Here is an 18,031-nt window from a genome sequence, read left to right as displayed (position 1 = left end):
GCTGCTGCTGCTGAACGCCACGCGGAGAGGGATGCCGCTGAGCGAGAACGGGAGCGCCAACGACAGCATGAGCTAAACATGGCAAAAGTGCAACGGGCCAGCCAGAGTTCACCACCCAGCCTCCCTGCTGAAGGAGCTGCAGCACCCGTAAGTGCAAAATTTAAATTTGCTAATATTGAAAAGGACACAGACATTGACTTGTTTTTGCGGTCTTTTGAAAAAGCCTGCCGTCAGTATCGTCTGTCCCAAGACCAGTGGGCCAGACATCTGACACCTTTGCTGCGCTACAAAGCGCTTGATGCTTTCGCAGAATTGCCTGCGGAAAAGGATAATGATTATGCTGCTATAAAAGACGCTATCATTACTAAGTACCAGCTGACGCCAGAAGCCTATCGCAAAAAGTTCAGGGCCTGGCAGAAAAAGTCTTCTGATTTGTACCGAGATGTGGTCAGCAGCTTGCTCACCACACTCCGCCAGTGGACTCTAGGCCTCACCAAAGGGTCTTATGGCGTCCTGGAGGACTTGATAGTCCTCGAACAATTTCTGAACATTTGCCCTGCTGATGTACGACAATTTGTGTTGGAGCGCAAGCCTGCATCAGCCACTGTCGCTGCAGACCTTGCTGAGACTTTTGCAACTACCCGGGTGGCTGATACCTGCAGAACTGTCCCATCCAGCTGGAGAGGAGGTCAGCCCAATACCTCGGCAGACCCTCCTGCCCCTGTGAGCCGTCAGCCACAGAGGCCATCCAGCACAGCTTCTGCAACCAGGGCTGCAGCCCCTGGAGAGGTCACCTGTCACTACTGCCGCCAGCCCGGACACATGAAATTCGACTGTCCGGAGCGGAGACAGACACCACCAGCACCTGGATCATCTGCATCACCTGCACCTCACCCACAGCAGAGGCAACCCGCCAGCGAACCACAGCCTGGATCATCAGATTTTGTCCTGTTTGCCCGCGGAAAGGAAATCCGCGACCGAACCGACCAGCAGCAACTTGTTAGAGTGAACGGCAAAGTTGTCACCGGATTTCGAGACACCGGAGCTGACATCACGTTAGTTCACTCACACTTTGTGCCAAAGGAGAGCATCAGCTCCAGCCGATCCCTTGCCCTTACTGGAGTAGAGGGCACCCTTTTTCACATAGCCCACGCAAGAGTGGAGCTGGATTGGGGAGTAGGAGGAATCCAAGAAAGGGTTGTTGGGGTTATGAAGGATCTCCCAGTCCCTGTGTTGCTGGGGACTGATTTGGGCAAGCTTGTGTCCTACTATGAACCTGCCACGACCGCCTTGTCGCTCACGGAAGGAGACGGACTCTCCACCCACCACCAGGTACTTTATACACTTGGGGGAGCACCAGGGGGAGGTGGGTTGAATGTGCCCAGTTCAAGGGTACCAGGTTCAATAGTGCCTGCTTCAAAGGCACCTGAGTTTGATGTACAGACTGTCTGTTGTGATGATGCTGTAACTGTACCTGAGTTTACTGTACAACCTGTCTGTAATGAAAAAATGTCTATACCTGTCAATGTCATTACTGCATGCAATGATGATTTGAGTAATGTCCGTCTGTGCCATTCTGACAGTGTACCTGTGCTAGCAGTACCGCGCAGCTGCACTGCTCAGAACCCGAGCTCAGAACAGGTGGAGGGGGTTCCGGCCTCCTCCCCCTCCTCTGACCGCAGGGATGAGACCTTTCAGCCGCTGGCCTCGTGTGACATGAGCCAGTTGGCTGAAACTGACAGCGTTGTACTCACAGCAGCACTACAAAGCGACCCAAGCCTGGAGATGCTCAGGCAGCAAGCCGCTGAGCCCCTCGCAGACGGGGCCGCTTTCAAGGTGTACTGGGAAGGTGGGAGACTGTACAGTGAGTCTGTACAGCCCCCTACAGGTAGATCCCACGCGAATACCAAATGGCTTGTGGTCCCGAGTGCGTTCAGGGGACATGTGCTGAAATCCGCACATGGTAATCCTCTGACAGGGCACTTGGGTGTCCGCAAGACACTTGCCGGTATTCGGAACCAGTTTTATTGGCCCCGGATGAACAGGGATGTAGCAAACTACTGCAGGGCATGTGCCGTCTGTCAGGAGCTGGGAAGGTCCAGGGATTCCCGCGGGGTTCCCTTAGGTCCACAGCCACTTAGCAGGGGAACCCTGCGTGGGCTGGCTGTTGACCTAACCAACCCACTGCCCGTTGTCAGCAGTCCCGGCAGACACCACGTCCGACTGCAGTGGCGCAAACGCCCTGTCCAGAACGGTCCATGTCGGGTCAACCCTGAGGGTAGCAGACCGCGACCGGTCCCGGGGAACTGAGCCACAGGCTCCAATAGGTTTTCCCGCCATACCGGCAACTCGAGGCCCAGGTTAGCGGCGCCGCCACACATCTTGCGGATGTGTGGCTAAGCCGCAGACAAGGGGGAGGGCTGTCACGGACGGTTGCGGGGCCGCAGGCGCGTCCTGGAACCGCCCGTGAAGAAAAGAACGATCGCACTCGATTCCCTGCATCGATTGCGCTTTAGATCAATAGAACCAAGATTTGATGTGTAGTATCCCTCTGCCTAGGAACAGCTGGGGGATCTGTCTTAGCTGAAGTGAAAGCCTGGGGGGGAGGTGTTAATTAGCTTGGACATATTCCTGTGGAAGGCACAATTCCCCTTTCTGTTCTGGGAACCAGGTGACACCTAGCTGATTTCATGTAGATGTTAATTAACCAAAGGGTGATCAGGATGCCTAGGTGCAGCCAGGCAGGCTACGAATCCTCGGGAGGTCTTGACACCTTGCTCTCTGGTAAAGATCAAAGGGAAGTCAGCTGTTAGTAGCTAGAACACATCCTGAATAAACCTGAGTCTCATAGCATAATCCATAACTTCCCAGATCTGTCATATTTCTGGGGTTCCTGAGATGGCAGCTTCGCCAAACGTGGGGGAAGTGTAGCATGAGTCCCGATGCTGGTTCTGAGGAAGTTTCAGAACATTCTGCGGTAAGGACTGCCAGTTAGGCAGTTTGAAAGTGCCCTGATGATACCACAGGGGTCCCACCCCTCATGTCTGGTATCAGGGCGCTGGGTAAATCGAGACAGACCTGAAAATGTTAATAAATCTGCCCTGACCTGTACGGTTCTGTGAGATAGAGTCCATATATGGGTAGATATGATTTCTAGTCCCCAGGACAAGGGGAGGGCTCATCTCATCTTCTAAGGGGGTGTGTGGCTCCCCGCCCTCACTCCCTCCTACTGAATCAGGGGCATAAGAATGGCAGAGGACCCAAACTCAGTGTCCTCCACCCTGAAAACATCTTGAACTCATCGGTGCCAGCTTGAGGATATGCTGGCATCCACCTGGTCTGAACTCTGAACTTTGATTGAAACCCAGGACTCTGTTTTTCCCACAAAAAGGACATCTTTCCAGGAACTAAGTATTTTTCTCCCTTCTTTTATTTTTTATACTGGCTATTACTGTTTTAATAATTGTTGATTTTAATAATTGTCTGTATATATTAATTATTTATATTGCGTGAATAAACGACTTTCTCCAAGTCATTCACTGTCCGCTACCCTGCTTATCAGCACACACAGAACTGATCCCGGGTCTCTGAAGATACGCTACTGTTTGTTTGTTGTTGGCTAGACAGAATACCGTGTGTTTAACCGTTTTATTCGCAGGACTAGTCAGTCAGTTAGTGGGCTCCACGGTCCCATGGTAACCGCGGTGGTGGCAGTTTACTCTGAACCAGTGGGTGAAGTTGTAATCACCCGTGTCTCACAGGCTCCCTTCTGAGTTGTCTGCGGCTAATTCTTAACGGTTCCTGCGCATTGACTGCGACCAGAGTTCGCACGATCTGTGCGCTGGCACCGTTTAGAAGGCTAAGTGCGGTCAGCCACTAGGGCTCCTGTGACAGCTATTTTAACTTTTTTTTTCTAAAACCCCTCCCTCTCCCCCCAGCCGGCCAATCCTGGCGATCGGCTGTCATAGGCTTCAGCCTATGAGAGCTGATCGCTCTCCTGTGTCCCAAGGGGACAGCCGTGTCAAATGGCTGTCCCCAGTACAGCACTGCTGCAGATCGCAGCGCTGTACTTAGTCAAAAGATGGCGGTTTCACCGTTTAACAGTTTCCTGAGCAGCAATCGCCGCTCGGAGACTGAAGGTGGGGAGGAGCCCCGCCCCCCAAGCAGGAGATGTGCGCGCAGCCTGTGCGCGCATCTCCTGCAGTAGCCGGCCCCAGGACTTGACGCCAATTGGCATTAGGCGGTCCTGGGGCTGCCGCTGCGGTCACGCCCATCGTTAGTTAGTTAATTTGGCTGCAGCAGCACAATGGTTCAGACCAGGAGGACACAGAGGGAGATGACAGACTGCAGGGGGCTGGAAGAAGCACCAGGTAAGTAAAAATCCTCCCCCCCCCCCTTTGTCTCAGGTACACTTTAATGACTATCTTTACAAAGTTCATTGCAAGCTTACACAATGTTAAACTTCAGAAAAGATACAGAACCAGTTCAGAACAGTACATTACTGCACTGAACTACTACATTATTATGTATGAGGTGAGGGATCCGATTTAAGTGTGTCTGCACTGCCTACCTGTAAAATGGAGACTACTCTTCAAGATTGGACTGTGGACATTCAAATCACTGCACAATTGGGGCCCTGGATACATGAAGGACTTGCTGAAGCTGCACCACACCGCTCACAACCTCAGATCAGCAGGATCCATAAACCTGGTCACTCCCAGAGTGCACTTCATAACCTTTGGAGACAGAGCTTTCTGTCATGCTGCCCCTACCCTTTGGAACTCCCTGCCACACCCAGTAAAGACAGCCCCATGCCTGGAGCTATTCAAATCCAGATAGAAAAGCCACCTGCTTAGCCTGGCATTTGTAGACTTATAAAATTCTTCTTCTGTACCATCATTTACCAATCAACCATTTACTGGTCTGCGACAAGCTTATGCGCTGTGAGTCCTATGGGAGAAAAACGCTTTACGAATCTTATTTGTTGTTTTTGTTTACACACAGAGAGCACCACTTTCCTACTGTTCCCCTTTCTTCATTTTATCACTATGGCTACAATTTACAAAGGGCTACTTGATAGAAAAAATATCAGGTCTGTAAAATACCGCATTCAGTATTTTGGACTTTTTTTTCACTCAGATTTCCACAGGTGCAGTAGAAGTTCTGTAATTTACAGACAAATGTTGATTCAGTTCACCAAGCCCTGCTCGGAATGTAGTGAAAAGGGGAGTTGGTTTCTGTAGCAAGTGGTGAGGACTGGCCTGCATCAGCCATTCCTGCGTCCTAATCAGAGATGCTCCATTCCAGACCGGGAGACATCCAGATAGTTGCTATCCGGATATCTCCCAGTAAAGCTGTCTATCTTACCTGAATGACGTCTTCTTTGGTCTGTACGTGTCGCCTCCCACGATGCGCTCCGAGCGCTGCATGCGCCGGTCATGTAACTACAAACACTTCCTCCTTCCAGGTTTAAGGCACTGCTTAACTGGCACAGCTTAACTGGGAGATATCCGGATGGCAACTATCCGGATGTCTCCCGGTCCGGATTTGAACATCCCTGCCTATAATAGCTAGAGAGAAAAAGGCTTCCTGCATCACTTTCGATGTGCTTACTTGCCACTAGAGGTCTCTCTTCGAAATATCACTATACAGATCTGCACATCAAAGTAAAAGGCCTCTTTGAATGTCTCCTTCTGCTCTGTTGTTCTGAAGAACCCGCCTTCCGTTGTAGAGATGGGAAGTTCGGATCTTTTCAATGATCCGGATGATTCGAATCGGATCATTGAAAAGATCCGGATCTTTGATCCGAATCTCGAATCATTTTACTACCGGAGCATTCGGGGGAGAAATGAACAGCAGGACAGGTCTGTGGACAGGAGAAGGGGAGGGGGGTGGACACACAGAGAAGGGGAGAAGATGGACAGAGGGCAGGGAGTGGACAGAGAAGGGAGGAGGGACGAGCAGAGAGCAGAAATGTTTGCACGTAATACCCACATGCTGAAGTCATATGCTTTACATATATTTCACCTATATGTTCATCTGTACACTTTGAAAGAAAAGGTCGCACAGTGAAAGAAAGCATTCCCAGAAGATAAGTGCAGCTGTTTAGTGCCGAGTGCAGGAGGATTATATTGCCTTTCAATCACACTGTCTGCAAAGTTACTGAGCTGTGCTGAGCCAAAAGCTTCCCATGTGTTCACTGTGTACAACTACGGAACAGCCAGCCTATAATGGGCAGCACGTTATAGCCAGTATGTGTGCTCTACACATATCTGTCAGCAGGGCCGGCCCTAGACTTTTTACCGCCTGAGGCAAATTTTTTAAAAATTGTCTCCCTGCAAGGCTGGCTCCCATCCAACAGAGCGATACTCCTACTGGCTCTCTGCTTTCTCCTCTCTGCTGTCTGTCATGTGCTAACAGTGCTATCGAATGGTATTTGCTACTTTTCGATAGCTCAGAGCTGGAGGTAACTACCAAACATCTTTCTTGACTTTATCGATGTGTAGCATCCACATAAACTAGCCCTTCTCTGTTATGTACATCTCCCTTGGGCAGCAGCACCCTTCATTCATGTATAGTTCCCCATTTGCAGCCTTAATTTTCTATTTAAAGCCTCTGCTTCCATGTGTAGTAACACCTAGTGTTGTCCGGATCATGAACGATTCGGATCTTTGATCCAAATCTATTTTGTGAGTCGAATCATCCGAATCATCAAAATGAGTGATTCGGATCGCAAAAGGGGCGGGGCCAGGAGTGACACGCCCCCTCTCAGCGGGGTCCTGGAAGCAGAGCTGAGATGGATCGCTCTGTTGGATGGGAGGCAGCCTTGCAGGGAGACAGGTAGATGAGAGGGAGGGGACATGGGTGCCACTGCCAGATATGTGTAGAGCACACATACTGGCTATAACGTGCTGCTGATTATAGGCTGTCTGTTCCGTAGTTGTGCACAGTGAACACATTGGAAGCTTTTGGCTCAGCACAGCTCAGTAACTTTGCAGGCACTGTGATTGCGGTGCAATATGATCCTCCTGCACTGCTCTAAACGGCTGCACTTATCTTTGGGGAATGCTTTCTTTCACTGTGCGACGTTTGCATTCAAAGTACACAGATGAACATATAGGTGAAATATATGTAAAGCATATGATTGCAGCATGTGGGTATTGTGTGCAAACAAACATTTCTGCTCTCTGCTCGTCCCTCCTCCCTTCTCTGTCCACTCCCTGCCCTCTGTCCATCTTCGACTTCTCCCCTTCTCTGTGTGTCCACCCCCCTCCCCTTCTCCTGTCCACAGCAGGGAAAGACCTGTCCTGCTATTCATTTCACCCCCGAATGCTTCGGTAGTAAAATGATCCGAGGTTCGGATCAAAGATCCGAATCTTTTCAATGATCCGATTCGAATCATCCGGATCATTGAAAAGATCCGAACTTCCCATCTCTAGTAACACCTCGTTCATGTCAAGCCCCCCCCCCTTCCCTAGGGAGCAGCCACCCAAGGCCCCGCCCTTTGTTGCCTCTCAAGAAATCTGGCCCTACTGAAATATAAATTAATGTGGAGTTAAAGCAGTGGAATTAGCCATACTATGCCAGGGAAAAAACACATATATAAGTAGATAAATACTTGATCTACTTACATAACACATGTATTGCACTGTCCACGTTTTGATTTCAGTGAATGTTAACCTCTTGACGACCAGCTAACGCCGATTGGCGTAAACTGGTCGTCTGCGGGTTACCATGGAAACGGCCGCTCGATCGAGCGGCCTTTCCATGTCAGTTCACGGAGGGTGTCTCCGTGAACAGCCGGAGAGCCGCCGATAGCGGCTCGCCGGCAAAATGTAAACAGGCGGGGAAGAAATCCCCGCTGTTTACATCATACGGCGCTGCTGCGCAGCAGCGCCGTAAGTCAGATCGGCGATCCCCGGCCTCTGATTGGCCGGGGATCGCCGCCATATGATAGGCTGAAGCCTATCCCACAATGCGCAGGACGGTTATCCGTCCTGCGCAGCCAGCAAGGGAGAGGGAGGTAAGGGGAGGGAGGGAGCGCACAAAACGCTGCGGAGGGGGGCTTTGAGGAGCCCCCCCCGCTACCCACTAATGGCCGGCGGCGATCAGACCCCCCCAGCAGGACATCCCCCTAGTGGGGAAAAAAGGGGGGTAGTCTGATCGCCCTGCTGCACTGCTGATCGGTGCTGCGGGCTGTAGAGCCCACGCAGCACCGATCAGTGAAAATTCCCCTGGTCGGCAAGTGGTTAAATAGTAAATGATGAGAATTCTGTTCCTGGTGGGGGCCATGTCTTTAGCCCACAGTTTAGGCTAAATCTTGATGTTATTTCTGCCCTTTACTTTTTTTCTTGTCTCCTCCAATCGCTGAGTCACCTCAGCCTTGCTTGTAAACACAAGTGAGCAGAGGATCAGATTTCAGCTAGGCAGGGAAATAAAGGGAAGAGGAGGAATATTTATTATAAATAAAATGAACCCCCAGCATGCAACTGTTTGGCACTGACTACTAAAGGGCCAGTGCTCCTTAAAGAGACTCTGAAGCGAGAAAAAAATCTCGCTTCAGAGCTCAAAGTTAGCAGGGACACAAAAGGGGGCCCTTCACCCCCAAATCCACCCCAGCACGACTTGGTCGTGCATTTGGTCGCTCCTGGAGGCAGGGCTAACGGCTGCAGCCCTGCCTCTCAGCGCCGTCTATCGGACGCGCATCGCCGCCTCTCCCCCGCCCCTCTCAGTGAAGGAAGGCTGAGAGGGGCGGGGGAGAGGCGGAGATACGCGCTGACAGACGCGCGTGGGGCAGGGCTGCGGCGGTTAGCCCTGCCCCAACCAGGAAGCGCTCCCCCGCATTACGGAGGGGGATTTGGGGGTGAAGGGACCCCCGTTAAGCCGCGCTATAGCGGCGTTTTAGCAGGGGCCGCTGCTAAATCATAAAAGCAGAAAAAGTTTTGAAAGTTTTGAATGCAGAATTAGCATCTTTATCACGTAATACACTCAGACCAGTTGATGTTGAAATTTGATTTTTTAACATACACGTTCAATGATACTAGTCACAACAGGGATAGTTGAATTCCTAGTTTATTTGTTCAGATACCCCAGAGAGGGGTCTCTTGTGTGATGTCAGCTTTGTGTGCACTCTCTCCTCCGCCTGCAGATGGGCATCTTGTGCAGTGCTGGGGTTCTGCTGCTGTAAGTCCGGATTAGGCCTGGAATCTGGGCCAGGTCTTGACGGTGTTGTAGAAGGTGTTTCCGGGGCATTCGGTGGCGGTGACGTTGCGGTGTCCCTTCAGGATGTAGGCAGACTTGATGTAACCCTTGGTGACTCCACATGCGATGAGATTCTTGGCTGCAGTCTGGGCAGCACTGGTGGGGTTAGCGCCTGAAAAAAAGGGACACTAGTCAGAGACAAAGGACAATGCCGTAAAGGGACCTTGAACAGAGGTGAAAAAAAAACTGGACTTACCTGGGGCTTCCTGCAGCCCCCGTAGCCCACAAAGTCCCTCAGTGGCCTCTGGGTCCCCTCCGTGGTCCCTGGCAGCTCCGTTTACATGGTGACTTCCTCTGAAGTCACGCATGCACGGGCTGTAAAGGCACCCGGCACATCATTGTGCCCGCTGCCGTAAGGGAACCTGCACATGCGTTGTTCAGTTTTTTTACTACTGCGCATGCGCAGGACCCTTCCGTCGATGGGCATGATGATGCACCAGGTGCCTGGATGGCACATCGCAACTTTGGCCTAAGTCATGCTTCTACCGGAGCCGCCAGTGGGACCAGGGGGGAGGACGACGACACCCAGAGGACATAGAGGGACCTCGTGGGTTACGGGGGGCTGGAGGAAGCCCCAGGTAAGTCCAGATTTGCTAACTCTGTTCAGGGTCCCTTTAAAAAGGCACCGCAATGACACATAGTAGAATATAATACATTATTCAGGATACCCAATAATACTTTAATTATTCTGGTTTCAGCAGCAGAAACACTTCCTATATGTGTATATGCTGTATACTGCTCTGTTCCTCTGCGCTCCCTGTGATGTTTAGCCTAGGCTATTTAGTTATGCAGCCTTCTGCCACTGGGCTCTCTGGGAGATCAGGTGTTGTTTCTGCTCAACTCAGAACACACAACAAACAAACAAACATTCCACCTGTGATAAATGTAATGGTGCCCATACATGGTACAATTTTTTCATTTTTTTTTCGATTAGATAATTTAGTTTGATTAGTTCGATTATTCCATTAGATTGAATATAAAGATTTTTCCAACATGGCATCGGATTTTTATGGAAAAAAAAAACGGGATAATCGTTCCTTTTTCTTGAGCGAAAAAACATTAATTTTTTCAACTTTCATTCGATTCAATCGTTTTGGTCGAATAAACGGGAAGATCGAACGGTTTTATTGTACCGTGTATGGGCACCATTAGAATGTTAATTTCATCCATACAGCAGTTCTAGGCAGTTGCCTAGGGCGTGGACAGAGTCTAGGGGCCTGGTGGATGCTAGCCACACCAAAGCTTACTATTAAGAGCCAGATGACCATCAATGGTGGACAATAACTGCTGTCTTGCCCAGCGCACCATTTCACCTTAATCCATTTATGCTTACAGTGGTGTGAACTCACCTGCCTGGTCGGCATGCACCCTCCTTAACTGCCTTACGAACATGTCACACTGATGGGCGTGATCTAGGCGGCAGCCCCAGGACCGCCTAACGCCAATTGGCATCAAGTCCTGGGCCGGGGATTTGCAGGAAATCGCATCTCCTCTTGCATCGCCGCTTGCGATCACCGCTAGGAGACTGTTACGCATTGTACAGCACTGCGATCTACAGCAGCACTGTACTGGGGACAGCCGTGCGACACAGCTGTCCCCCTGGGAGACATTAGAGCAATCGGCTCTCACAGGCTGATGTCTATGAGAGACGATCGCGTTGATTGGCTGGCGGGGGATGGAGGACTGGGGACATTTTTTTTTTAAAATAGCCATATTTATAGAAAAAAAAGTAAATATATATATATATATATACAGTATATCTATCTATCTATCTATTTATCTCTGTCTCTGTATCTCTATCTCTCTCTCTCTCTCTCTCTCTCTCAACAAAAAGCTCTGCTGGTGGGCAGAAAAGGGGGGGGGATCACTTGTGTGCTGAGTTGTACGGCCCTGCAGCGAGCCCTTCAAGCTGCAGTGGCCTAAATAGTAAAAAATAGCCTGGTCACTAGGGGGGTGTAAGCCTACGGTCCTCAAGAGGTTAAAGTGTACCCCAGATGAGAGGAATGAGGATTTTTACTTACCTGGGGTTTCTACCAGTCCCCTGTAGCCTGTTAGCTCCCTCGCCGCTCCTCCCAGTGTGCACTACTGTGCCGCTGTCAGTCAAATTAAAGTGTAGTGTAGTCTAACAGCAAAGCCAGCCGTGCCAGGGAAAACCTGTATACACTTTACATTTTTGCCCAAGACAATCAAAAATAATGACTTCAGCCAAGGACAATGTAAAGTGTGTGCATAACTTAAAGCGGAACTGTAAACTCTGTAAAAAATAAGAGTTTTACTCACCTGAGGCTTCTGCCAGCCCCCTGCAGCCGACCTGTTCTCACGCAGCCACTCACTGATGCTCTTGTCCCATGCTGCGCTTTACTTTGGGGGAACTCTACATCCTCGTTCACGCTCCCTTATCCGGACGCGTACCGCGCAGGGCGCTCCTGGCTACAGCAACGCCTACTAGTATACGCGTGGCCAGGGAGCAATGGAGGTCGACTTAGAAGTCAACCGACATGACGGGAACAAAAGAGAGCCGCAGCGGGGTAACAGAACTGCGAGGGCACAGGTTGGATGCAGGGGGCTGGCAGAAGCCCCAGGTAAGTGAAACTCTTTTACAGAGTTTACAGCTCCGCTTTAAGGGTAGGTCCTATTAATACCAAACACTTTCTATTTCTTAATTGTAGACTTAACTGTGCTCCTAAGAACTGCGAAGCCTTTGAATTTTTTTTCGTATCCACCTGACTTGTGCTTGCGCATCATTTTATCCCTGAGATCTTTCATCAGTGCCTTCCCGCCCATAGTTGATTGTATGCTATCAGATGCACTGGCAAACACTGGAATGCTGTTTTTGTGCTGTTCCAATCAAAATGATTACAGATGATGATAACAAGTGGAAGCCAAAAAGCTTGGTGTGCAATGGGGAAGGTAATTCATTATATATGATTGATTTGACTAGTAGTAGTAGGACAAGGATGATTCTTTATCAGTCTTGGTAATTAATTATACCGGGCCGGCCCGCTCATGAGGCGGGGTGAAACATTTGCCTCAGGTGGCACTTCTGGGGGGGCAGCACCCGCCTTTCCGTGGGTGCGGGGAGCCTGCCGCCGAGCTGGAGGGGTAGCGGGCAGGAAGGGGGTATTGGGCCTAGCGGCGGGGAGGGCGGATGGACCCCCCCTCACCTGGGTCCCCCATCTGCGCTCCCCCTCCAGCTTTAAAAAGTTAAGTAGCAGCTGCTACTATAGAAAGAGGTAACGGGCGGGGATCACTCACCTCTTCCGCGTTCCAGCGTGCGCTCCACTGACGTCATTTCCTGAAACGCCGTCCACTTACAATACAGTGGGCAGCATTGCAGGAAGTGACGACAGTGGAACGCACGCTGGAACGCGGAAGAGGTGAGTGATCCCCGCCCATTGCCTCTTACTAGTAGCGGCTGCTACTCAACTTTTTAAAGCTGGAGGGGGAGTGCAGATCGGGGAACCGACCCCCCCCCCCCCCCACCTGCTGCTTTGACCAATACTTCCTCCTGCCTGCTACCCCCTCCAGCTCGGCGACCCCCCACCCACGGCTTGGGGAGGGGGCGGCGAATTTTTCTAAGTTTGCCTCAGGCAGCAAAAAGTCTAGGGCCAAATTGTCTCCCTAAACTGTTGTTATTATGTTTTTCACTCGGCTGTTGTAACTTGCATTGAGTAAATACAGTTGCATAAAAAATATTTCTGTGGCTTTATTTTGGTCTGTAAAGAGACTATAACTTACTTGTGAAGGTTCCAATCAGACTGATGCCAATGGAGTTGGAGTTGTAGTTTGGAGCATGTGCCCCGACGGATGTCCAACCACGGCCTTCATAAATGGTGCCTTCTCCTCCCACTAAGAAGCTGTGGATAAGAAAGAAACGTGATTTATCTCAGGATGGACGTTGGACCCCTCAGCCCCCCGCAAGCTGCAGAGTCTTCGCACTCACTTGTAGCCCATGTCACACCAGCCGTTTCCGTCTATGTGGTAGTTCTGGATGCTCTTGGCCTGAGAGGTGCAAGCGGATTGGGTGGAACAAGCTCCAGTCGCAGTGTGGTGAATGATGGCGTAGGTGACGGGAGTGGCCATGGCGGTGCGGCAAGTGGGGGAGCGCCCACCCCACTGGGCTTTGGTGAGGATGGTGGGGCAGCCTGCGGAGACAAGACCATAACAATCCATTATTGTTCTGTAATTCCTTTACTTTCTCGGAATTAAGGATGGCCGAGGGGATGCTAATCGTTCATGGTTGATTTAGATTTTACGCTATTTTTATGCAAATGTCTGCAGCTTCGAAATGAGTCAATGAAATGCAGCTGCAGCATTTGATTGGTGTTTTTCCAAGCTGTATACATTTGCATATAATTGGCATCAGGGCCAACATCACTTAAAATATTTTGTATCCACTGGAGAATAGGAAAAAATTCTTTAGGCTATCAGGGTTGTTCGATGGCAACAAAGAATGGAGAGAAAGTTGCAAGATGGGAATACTCAACAATATTGGTACCACAAAAAGCCTGAAATATTGTCAACATTCTATAGCTAATCAACTTCTGAATGAAAAGACCTAGTACTTCCATACAAGGCATGTTGAGCTGGGTCCAGCTGTTGTGCCTTCTTAAAGAGACACTGAAGCGCAAAAAAAAAATGATGATATTATGATTTGTATGTGTAGTACAGCTAAGAAATAAAACATTAAGATCAGATATATCAGTCTAATTGTTTCCAGTACAGGAAGAGTTAAGAAACTCCAGTTGTTATCTCTATGCAAAAAAGCCATTAATCTCTACGATTTTCAAAGTCGTGGAGAGGGCTGTTATCTGACTTTTATTATCTCAACTGTAAGTGAACTAATTACTTTTTCACTGCCAGAGGAGAGGTCATTACTTCACAGACTGCTCTGAAAGAATCATTTTGAATGCTGAGTAATGTGTAATCTGCACATATTAGAGAATGATGCAATGTTAGAAAAAAACACTATATACCTGAAAATAAAAATATGAGGATATTTTCTTTGCTGCTAATCTTCTAGTAATTATTCACAGTACACAACCAATTCACTATATCATATATTTTTTTCCGCTTCAGTGTCTCTTTAAGGAGTTCTTTGATCAACGTGTTGTCGGTGCATATGTGATCCCTCAGGCAACGGTTCTATAGCTATGGTGGTGAGGGAGGGTGACAGTGCAGCCCACAATGGAGCGGCACAGAGCAGTAGCAGAACAATACCCTCGGCTAAGCTGATCTGGATTTCTCACTGACACATAATGGGGATTAGGCATCACCATACACGTCACATCTTCAATAACGGGACAGAGCCCCTAATACATTAAAACATAACCTTTATTAGTCGTACTAAAATAAATAGGAGCAGCAACATATACATATAAATGAAACATCGCTGTACAATCTGTTCTTGTTGATCAAGACACAGATCCGCTGAATGGTGAGGATACTGCAGAGGCTCACTATCTGGATATAATCAATCCCTGCCTGTTTGCAAACATAGCCGCTATAGCTAAGCTAGACCCTCAATTGCTCACTCAAAAGCTAACAGTAAAGACGATAACACACCTACACTCTATCTAAACATAACTCGACATGTTTCGCCCTTACACGCTTCGTCAGGAGTGGAAAATATATATACAGTGATAAAGTGACCAGGCTGAGAACCATCTAGCATGTGTACAAGGCTTAAAGTGCACCCGAGCCAAACCTCGGGTTAAAAAAGACATCCTTATCTAACAAGAGGAAAGCCTCTGGATCCTATAGAAGGTTCCTGCCGCATCCTTCAGCCACCCTGTTTGTGTTGTGCTCTTCAGACACCAGCATGAGTGGCACCATGCTACTGCGCAGGTGCGGCTGCATTCTGATAGGTGCACGGCGCTGATGTTCCGGAGGGTCCAGAGCAGCAGGGGTGGACTGGAGGACTGCGTGGGAAGCATCTGAAGGATCCAGAGGCTTCTCTCCTTTTTTTTGCCTTTTGACCTTAAAGATGTAAAAAGTTCTCCATAACAAGGACCAGATGATGTGAAGTAAGATACTAGTCTGTAGCACCACCGTTTGATATTTATGTTATGCCCTCATGCTAGCCTTTCAGGAAGATGACTTCACAAAGTCGAAAGTTAGTGTTTTTTTGTTGTCTAGGAACCTTCCTTGGTGGCTCCTCTGCTTGGCGTAGATTTTATATTGACATTTGTTTACTTACAAGAAGTAGACAGAGCTGGGACAAGGTCCTCCAGCACCCAAGGCTGAGACACCAAAGTGCGCCCCTCCATCCCTGCCACCACACATTGATTGCTGTTAGACTAAGAAGCACCACAGGGCCCACAACCTCCCCAACACCTTAATCTCTAGTTATCTGGCTTGCAGTCACTTCCATGTATCCCCTTTTCTTATTTCTTTCTGCTTCAAACACAATTAGGAATGACAGCTGAATGAATTGTGCGCCCCCTCCTACACTGCGCCCTGAGGCTGAAGCCTCTCCAGCCTATGCCTCGGCCCGGCCCTGGAAATAGACAATACTTCTATATGCCTGAGAGGGTCAGGGATAGGCTAATGATTCCAAGTAGCGTGCACATTTAATGCCAAGGGTCTGGAGCTTGGAATTGGGCCAATCAGAATACTGCCATAGAACAAGATGTGTGAGCCTCTCCCCCAACAAGCATCACATGGTCTCTGTACTCACATTGTGCCGCAGCGCACAGGGCGAAGAGGACAGCAAGGAAGCGTAGCATGATGATTGGCTCCTGCAAGGCAAGACACAGAGTAATATGAGCGACATGTTCAAAATGAGAAAGACAGTTAACCCTTTGCACGCTCACATGCAAATGTTTATACAATGTTCAAAATGAGGGTAGGAGTAGCCCAACTGTTTAAGGAGGTCACAGGAACAATGGCAAGTTCCATGTAATTGGAATACAGGTGGAACAGATATGTAGTACATGTATGCTGTGCTGTGTGGTGTGTGTAGTACAGGTAAGCTGTGCTGTGTGGTGTATGTGGTACAGATATGCTGTGCTGTGTGTGTTGTACAGGTATGCTGTGCTGTGTGGTGTATGTGGTACAGGTATGCTGTGCTGTGTGTGTAGTATAGGTATGCTGTGCTGTATGGGGTATGTAGTACAGATATGCTGTGCTGTGTGTTGTATGTAGTACAGGTATGCTGTGCTGTATGGCGTACGTAGTACAGGTATGCTGTGCTGTATGGGATATGTAGTACAGGTATGCTGTGCTGTATGGTGTATGTAGTACAGGTATGCTGTGCTGTATGGCGTACGTAGTACAGGTATGCTGTGCTGTATGGGGTATGTAGTACAGATATGCTGTGCTGTGTGTTGTATGTAGTACAGGTATGCTGTGCTGTATGGTGTACGTAGTACAGGTATGCTGTGCTGTATGGGATATGTAGTACAGGTATGCTGTGCTGTGTGGTGTGTGTAGTATAGGTATGCTGTGCTGTATGGTGTATGTAGTACAGATATGCTGTGCTGTGTGTTGTATGTAGTACAGGTATGCTGTGCTGTATGGCGTACGTAGTACAGGTATGCTGTGCTGTATGGGATATGTAGTACAGGTATGCTGTGCTGTATGGTGTATGTAGTACAGGTATGCTGTGCTGTATGGTGTACGTAGTACAGGTATGCTGTGCTGTATGGGATATGTAGTACAGGTATGCTGTGCTGTATGGTGTATGTAGTACAGATATGCTGTGCTGTGTGTTGTATGTAGTACAGGTATGCTGTGCTGTATGGGGTATGTAGTACAGGTATGCTGTGCTGTATGGGATATGTAGTACAGGTATGCTGTGCTGTATGGTGTATGTAGTACAGGTATGCTGTGCTGTATGGTGTACGTAGTACAGGTATGCTGTGCTGTATGGGATATGTAGTACAGGTATGCTGTGCTGTATGGTGTATGTAGTACAGGTATGCTGTGCTGTATGGTGTACGTAGTACAGGTATGCTGTGCTGTATGGGATATGTAGTACAGGTATGCTGTGCTGTATGGTGTATGTAGTACAGGTATGCTGTGCTGTATGGAGTATGTCAAGCGCTTTGAGTCCGACAGGAGAAAGGCGCTATACAAATACTGCCATTATTACTGCCATTATTATGTAGTACAGATATGCTGTGCTGTATGGGGTATGTATTACAGGTATGTTGTGCTGTATGGGGTATGTAGTACAGATGTGCTGTGCTGTATGGGATATGTAGTACAGGTATGCTGTGCTGTATGGGGTATGTAGTACAGGTATGTTGTGCTGTATGGGGTATGTAGTACAGATGTGCTGTGCTGTATGGGATATGTAGTACAGGTATGCTGTGCTGTATGGGGTATGTAGTACAGGTATGCTGTGCTGTATGGGGTATGCAGTACAGGTATGCTGTGCTGTGTGGTGTATGTAGCACAGGCATGCTGTGCTGTCTGGTATATGTAGTATAGGCATGTTGTGCTGTGTGGTGTGTGTAATACAGGTATGTTGTGCTGTGTGGTGTGTGTAGTACAGGCATGCTGTGGTGTGTGGCGTATGTAGTACAGGTATGCTGTGCTGTACGGGGTATGTAGTACAGATATGCTGTGCTGGGTGGCGTTTGTAGTACAGGTATGCTGTTCTGTATGGGGTATGTAGTACAGGCATGCTGTGCTGTGCTGTGTGGTATATGTAGTATAGGCATGTTGTGCTGTGTGGTGTATGTAGTACAGGTATGCTGTGCTGTGTGGTGCATGTAGTACAGGTATGCTGTGCTGTGTGTTGTCTGTAGTACAGGTATGCTGT

At 48.9% G+C, this 18,031-nt stretch overlaps 2 protein-coding genes across 2 annotated transcripts in view; one reads left to right on the top strand and one right to left on the bottom strand.

Moving 5' to 3' along the window:
• Nucleotides 1–18,031, top strand: part of LOC137528675 (peptidoglycan-recognition protein SC2-like) — a 54,232-nt gene that overhangs the window by 10,839 nt on the left and 25,362 nt on the right. The window lies entirely within an intron of this gene.
• QPCTL (glutaminyl-peptide cyclotransferase like) overlaps nt 9,076–18,031 on the bottom strand; it is a 62,878-nt gene continuing 53,922 nt past the window's right edge. The window contains exons 5-8 of the mRNA XM_068250129.1: nt 15,941–16,001; nt 13,205–13,406; nt 13,000–13,118; nt 9,076–9,373 (exon numbers count right to left, since the gene is read on the bottom strand). Of these exons, the coding sequence (XP_068106230.1) occupies nt 9,195–9,373; nt 13,000–13,118; nt 13,205–13,406; nt 15,941–16,001 (561 nt within the window). The 3' untranslated portion in view covers nt 9,076–9,194. The remainder of the gene's footprint in view (nt 9,374–12,999; nt 13,119–13,204; nt 13,407–15,940; nt 16,002–18,031) is intronic.

This window comes from Hyperolius riggenbachi, chromosome 8 (genome assembly GCF_040937935.1).
Source record: "Hyperolius riggenbachi isolate aHypRig1 chromosome 8, aHypRig1.pri, whole genome shotgun sequence".
NCBI classification, from domain to species: Eukaryota; Metazoa; Chordata; class Amphibia; order Anura; family Hyperoliidae; genus Hyperolius; species Hyperolius riggenbachi.
Note: the sequence above shows the minus strand (reverse complement) of the source record. Positions and strands in the feature narration are given on the sequence as shown.